Genomic DNA, 5,631 nt, shown 5'->3' with positions numbered 1-5,631 from the left:
TCCAATACCCTTCTGCTAAACCCACTTCAAATAACTATCATTCATACTCCTGTCACTTGTAAAACTACTTTCACTTTGCCCCTAAACATTCTGCAAGGACCTCAATCTTCAAAAGTAGCCTGGCTCAATTAACTTAATTTAAAAGATTTAACTGAACATTGAAGGCCTGAATGTGCCCAATTAATAACTTCAGCACAAATAAACCATTTAAGTCTTTTATTCAATCAAATACTCCAGATTTAGAAGACTGAAATTAAAGACATAATGCAGGCTTAGAAAGACCTTGAAAGCCACATGATCTTAAAATTTCTTTAGAATACATAACAGTTCACTTGTTGAAAGCAACAGGAACGAATGTGGGCTACCAATATCCCAGCACAGTGTGCAAGTTGCTGAGAACTGCAATACAGACCCACATTGCAAAAGCAACATATAAGGGAACAAGCTGAAATGACTTAAGGCTATGTTTTAGTAATTAAACTGTGGTAGTCTTCTGACCAATAAAGTCTGGATATACGAAGAGACAAAAGACATCTGGGTTTGCAAAATGAAATGGTTCTTAATTTCAGATTCATGTTAACTGTAAAACCCATTGTCCAAACTCTTTACTTTCAAAAACAAGGCAATACATTTTAAAACGGCTTCAGAATCCTGGTCTCACCAATGGGTTAAGTTACCCAAACGCACACGTAATTTATAAATGATTCAAAAAACAGTTGTAATATACAAAATTTTATTATAAAAAATTGCAATCTACACAGTTAGAACAAAGTTTTAAGTCCCATGTAAAAAACATTATACTGCATTTACTACATAAAATTGTTTATAAAATGGCAGTGGAAACATACCAGAATCACACCCTATCCAAAACAAAAAAGCAGTGCTTCAAGGATCAGCTACTACTTTCATTACAAAACAGCACATGACCCTAATATGTATTACAGCTATACACATTTCTGTACATGTTTTAAGAAAACCCAATACTAATGTTAAGCTGCATTCAAGTTCACATTCTTGTTTTGTAAATTCCAGCTTAAACCTCCAGGTTGAACAGACATTACTCATCATCATCATCATCATCGTCCTCTTCGTCTTCTTCCTCCTCCTCGTCCTCCTCTTCGTCGTCGTCATCCAGCTCGGGCTCAGCTTTCTTTTTGGTTGCAGCTGGCCTGCCCGGTCCTTTCTTGCCAGCATCTCCTTTGCCCTTGGCACGGTATGCTGCCACATCCTGTATGTTTAAAGAGGAAAAATTAGCAGGCTTCCCGACCCAGTGTTTTTACACCACATAATGGTGAAGGTCTCAATACCATAACGTTGGGGGGCTTTCGTATACTTAAAAAAAAAACAACCTTACCTTTTCATACTTCTCCTTCAGTTTTGCTGCCTTCTGTTCGAAGGGAACCTTGTCTTTGGACGACTGCTTGGACCACATGTCCCCTAGTTTCTTTGCAATGTCACCAATGGAAATACCAGGATTCTCGCCCTTGATTTTTGGACGATGCTCAGAGCAGAAAAGGAAGAATGCCGACCTGCAAAAATCAAGAGATAAAGACTTAGAATCAAATAATTCTAGGCAGCTCTTGAGGTCCAACAATCTCTTAAGTCATTCTAAATAGGAGATGTAATAATGTAACAGGAGTGCATATAGTGCAAATTATACCCTCTAAATCTTAACCATTTAATATCGCAGAGCTCTTTTAAACACCTAAAAGGGGACTTACGGTGGGCGTTTAGGAGCATTTGGGTCCTTCTTCTTCTTGCCACCCTTTTCACCTTTAGGTGGGATGTAGGTCTTCATCTCACGCTCGTAACGGACCTTGTCAGTCTTCGCCAGGTCTTCAAACTTTGATTTCTCCTTCCCAGACATGGTCTAAAACGAAAATAAAAGGTATGTATATATATATATGTGTACACACACACCCTCAAAAAATAAAAGTACAGGCCACTAAACTAAATACTGGGGGCTGGGGGGACCATTCGTCCAAACGAAGCCCCCTGCAGATCCGAAGACGATCTGTATCTGCAGCACAGGGCAGCAGAAACGGGGAAGGAAGTGCTTCAAGCTGAACTGGGCGCACGAACTACCCGGGGGCAGAGAGGAGGCGCAAAGCCGGCCCGAACAAAACAGCGGAGCTCACCTTCCACCTTTCCGAGCACTTCTTGGAGAACTCGGAGAAGTTCACCGACGTGTCCGGGTGCTTCTTCTTGTGCTCTTCCCGGCACGTCTGCACGAAGTACGCGTAGGAGGACATCTTCCCCCTCGGCTTATTGGGATCTCCTTTGCCCATGATGGTAGGATTTGTCTGGAACGGGGCCGGTCCCGGGGAACAAAAAAAAACAAAAACAAAAAAAGAAGACAAAAATCAGGCAGGAGCTCCGAGTTGAAAACGCGCATAAATCAGTTCCTGCCTGTGTGCGGAGAGCAACGAGAGGCCCCGACACTAATCTGACTAATCCAGGCTAGTTCCTGCTTTGTAACCGCACCGCCAGAACAATAAGCGTCCCTCCATTTTGTTTCCCGCCTAAAAACTTACACCCCCCCGCTCACCACCACCACATACACGCATACACTTCTCCAACAAACATTTTAAGGAAGAAAGCCACCTCACACACCCAAAAAACACTACTACAGCGTTAAAAAAAATCAAGGATTTGTAAGATAAGTTTCTAAACGAAATCCAGAAAGCGCAGTCGCAACCTTGAACAATCTGTAACGACGTTACATGCCCACGGCACACGCCGACCCCCTCCCCTCAGAAAAAGCTGAGGCCCCCTTAAAATATCCAAAAGGAGTTCTTTCCGAACGCCGCTTCGTAAAGGTTTCGCTATAGAAAAAGCCAAACGCTCAAAACACACCATTAAAACACTAACAAGTGCAAATTAATTCGAAACTGTTCCGAAGACCTCGACGGTTTTTCCAAGTACCGTTAAGAAAAACAAAAAAAAATAGCATAACGGCGCGAAAAGAGCTAAGTAAATACCGCATGCAACCTATTTTTATTTATTTTTTCCCGAGTGGGGGAGGGAAATAAGCCACTATAACTTACCTCAGTCACCAACACAACTTGCTTGTAGACTGTGCACTTTCTACTTGTACGCAGTGTTTTTTCAGGAGCGCACCGGCCACACAAACTTGATCAACTCTGCCCGAGCCCCGCCCCCCGCTCCACGCTATTGGTCGGTAGCGCCGTTTCGAACCCTCTCTGGTGAGGAGGGAGGGCCGGGCTGCGGCGCTCAGGACGGCTCAGGACGGCTTCCGACGATCCACCCCTCCCCACCCCCTCTCCCGTTCCGTAACAGCAAGTTTGTGTGCCACCTTCCCCCCTCCCATTAGTCCGCACTGAACCAGTTTAGTCGAGGAGGGAAAAAAAACAGGGCGCCTGTGATTGGTCGGTTCAGGGATTTAAAATTCGCGGCGGCCAAAGCAATTGGCCGGCGGGGGGACATGTGCGCTGTGATTGGCTGGGGAGTTTGCGTGCGTGGTTTGAACTGGGTGGCGGAATTCAATCACACAAAGGAAAGAGCTTGTGGGGGTTGTGGGTGTAAAAGTTAATGGAAAGGAGGAAAAAAAAAAGTAGACTCCGGTGTAAACAACGTAATATATTTTCATCGTTTAGTAACGTAGGTCAGCGAGTGATTGCGTTTGCTTTCTTTTTTTTTTTTTAAAAAGCATTCTTCGCAGGGTCCTGTTCACGGAAGATAACAGGCGGGAACACAAACCGATTAAGTACTTAATCGGGTGTGATTTATCGCTGTTTCCAAGAATATTGTACGGTGTGAAAAGGAGGCTTATTTTTTTACAGATTACTTTTAGCAGGAACTAAAAACTAAAAGCACTTTATTATATCCCCCACTCTGCTTAGTAGGCGTTCTTGTCCAGCACGACACACACCGTGTATGAAATGAACTTTCCTCTGGTACATTACGCATGAAATTTACAGTAGTAATCCTTTTGTAGATAAGCTACAAAAGATCAACGACGAAGCTGTGAAAGCACCGCCCCAGACAAAAAAAAACTTTTTGCCTTGTTGTGTGGAGGACACTGAAGCAACTAATTCTACTAAAAATGCGTATCGTCCAGAAATTCAATACAAAAAAGTGATATGGGTAGCCTTAAAAACTTTCTCAGAGTGGCCGCCAATATAAACGGCTACATATGTGTGTAAATAATGCCTTAACTGAGACAGCTCTTTCACTTCATGGGAAATTCAGCATCAACCCACAGTAAAGGCATTTCTGACTGTAACGTGTTAAATACTGTCCGCTCGCCTGTTTTAATTTAAAGTTCATTTCAATAAGTACCTAACGTCTACAATTCAACACTACCAATTTGCACTTATGTGAAACCAGAATAAACATGATTTGCACGATTTCTTTTTCCAACTCTGAAATATCTGTATTTCTTTATGATACATTCAAATATATTTTCATTTGAAATAGCTTTTTTTCCGTACTAGAATTTGATTGTAGCTGCAATGATATATGAAACTTATTACGCAGGGAGGGGGGGAAACACACACACAAGCCAGCTGCTGCCAACACAATAGCCCGAGAGGTCCCCCGCCCCCACCGACGCATCCTGTGTTTTGGCGAGGGGGCTGGTCCCCGCCTTGAGCTCTCCCACACAAACAGAGCCCGGGGGAGGATGTGCTCTCGCACTTGAACCTGCGAGAAGAGCCTTCATGAGCAGCTCCTACACCTCGGCGAGCTGCGCCACTCGTCTCTGTCCCTCGTCCCTTTCACATCTGGGCCAGACGATCCCAGACACTGGGCGTTCAGTGACTCCTCATCCCACAATGAAATAGGAAGATGTGCAAGGGACAGGGGCTGCTTGATACATTTCTGTGTAAAAATCACAACATTTTCTAGTGTGTCCGCAGATTTGAGTCTCCACGTGTTTCCAGTTATGTCCCTGTGTTCTGTTCACCAAAGCCGATTTGAATGAACTCTTTGGATCACCCTTACTGATTTCCCTTCAAACGTTTGAAATCTTAATCAGGTCGTCTTTGAAAATGTTTTTTTTTTGTTTTGTTTTTTTTTGCCGAGACTGAAGAGATTCTCACCAGTTACCACTCTGAAGTCTACCTTTGCTGATGCACCATATTGCCGCCGGATTTGGACCAGATGACACCAGAAAACCAACTGTGCGTTCAGTGACGGGTAATCCTACAATGGTATAAGAACATGTGAAACTGACAGGAACTAGAGGGGGTCCTGTCTAGCCTGTTTGGTAGTTAAGAGCTAATTGATCTAATGATCTTATCCGCCAGCTAAAGGGTTTCGGCTTCAACTTCAAGACAGGCTATTGTTCCATACTCTCTCACCGCCATTGGTAAAGAAGTGCCTTCTGTTCTGTTAGATACATTTCTTACTCACAGGATTATAAACCCATGGTTTCAAGTTCAAGGACACATGACCTTTGTTTTGATTTGGTTTTTTCCCACCTATTATTTTCAAAGTATTTCCTGGAAAGGGGCTAAAACAATTAATTCGAGTAGGGAGTTGCGTCAGCATCCGTAGGCTGCAAAGGGACAAGTAAAGGTTTATTCCCTGCTGAAAAGAGAAGAAAGGAAACACAACGTTTCGGCTGCTTCTTCTCCGCACCTGAAGAAGGCCCCACGGCTGAAACGT

At 43.5% G+C, this 5,631-nt stretch overlaps 1 protein-coding gene across 1 annotated transcript; it reads right to left on the bottom strand.

Moving 5' to 3' along the window:
- Positions 1-201: 201 nt before the first annotated feature.
- hmgb2a (high mobility group box 2a) lies at positions 202-3,203 on the bottom strand. The gene is made up of 5 exons (XM_088647220.1): positions 3,048-3,203; positions 2,139-2,303; positions 1,722-1,870; positions 1,355-1,529; positions 202-1,228 (listed from the first exon to the last, which is right to left on the bottom strand). Exons 2-5 carry the CDS (start codon positions 2,286-2,288, stop codon positions 1,058-1,060), a joined length of 645 nt encoding a protein of 214 aa, XP_088503346.1. The 5' UTR covers positions 2,289-2,303; positions 3,048-3,203; the 3' UTR covers positions 202-1,057.
- Between the last annotated feature and the right edge of the window lie 2,428 nt (positions 3,204-5,631).

This window comes from Lepisosteus platostomus, chromosome 1 (genome assembly GCF_059453375.1).
Source record: "Lepisosteus platostomus isolate fLepPlt1 chromosome 1, fLepPlt1.hap1, whole genome shotgun sequence".
NCBI lineage: Eukaryota > Metazoa > Chordata > Actinopteri > Semionotiformes > Lepisosteidae > Lepisosteus > Lepisosteus platostomus.
The sequence above is the reverse complement of the archived record's forward strand: the minus strand, read 5'-3'. Positions and strand labels throughout refer to the sequence as shown.

Bases quoted from the DNA above. Each gene is read 5' to 3' on its own strand.
- hmgb2a (XM_088647220.1), bottom strand. From the start codon at position 2,288: ATGGGCAAAGGAGATCCCAATAAGCCGAGGGGGAAGATGTCCTCCTAC. The intron at 1,871-2,138 runs GTGAGCTCCGCT...TTTTCGTTTTAG, and splicing joins AGTGCTCGGAAAGGTGGAAG to ACCATGTCTGGGAAGGAGAA. The intron at 1,530-1,721 runs GTAAGTCCCCTT...TGATTTTTGCAG, and splicing joins AATGCTCCTAAACGCCCACC to GTCGGCATTCTTCCTTTTCT.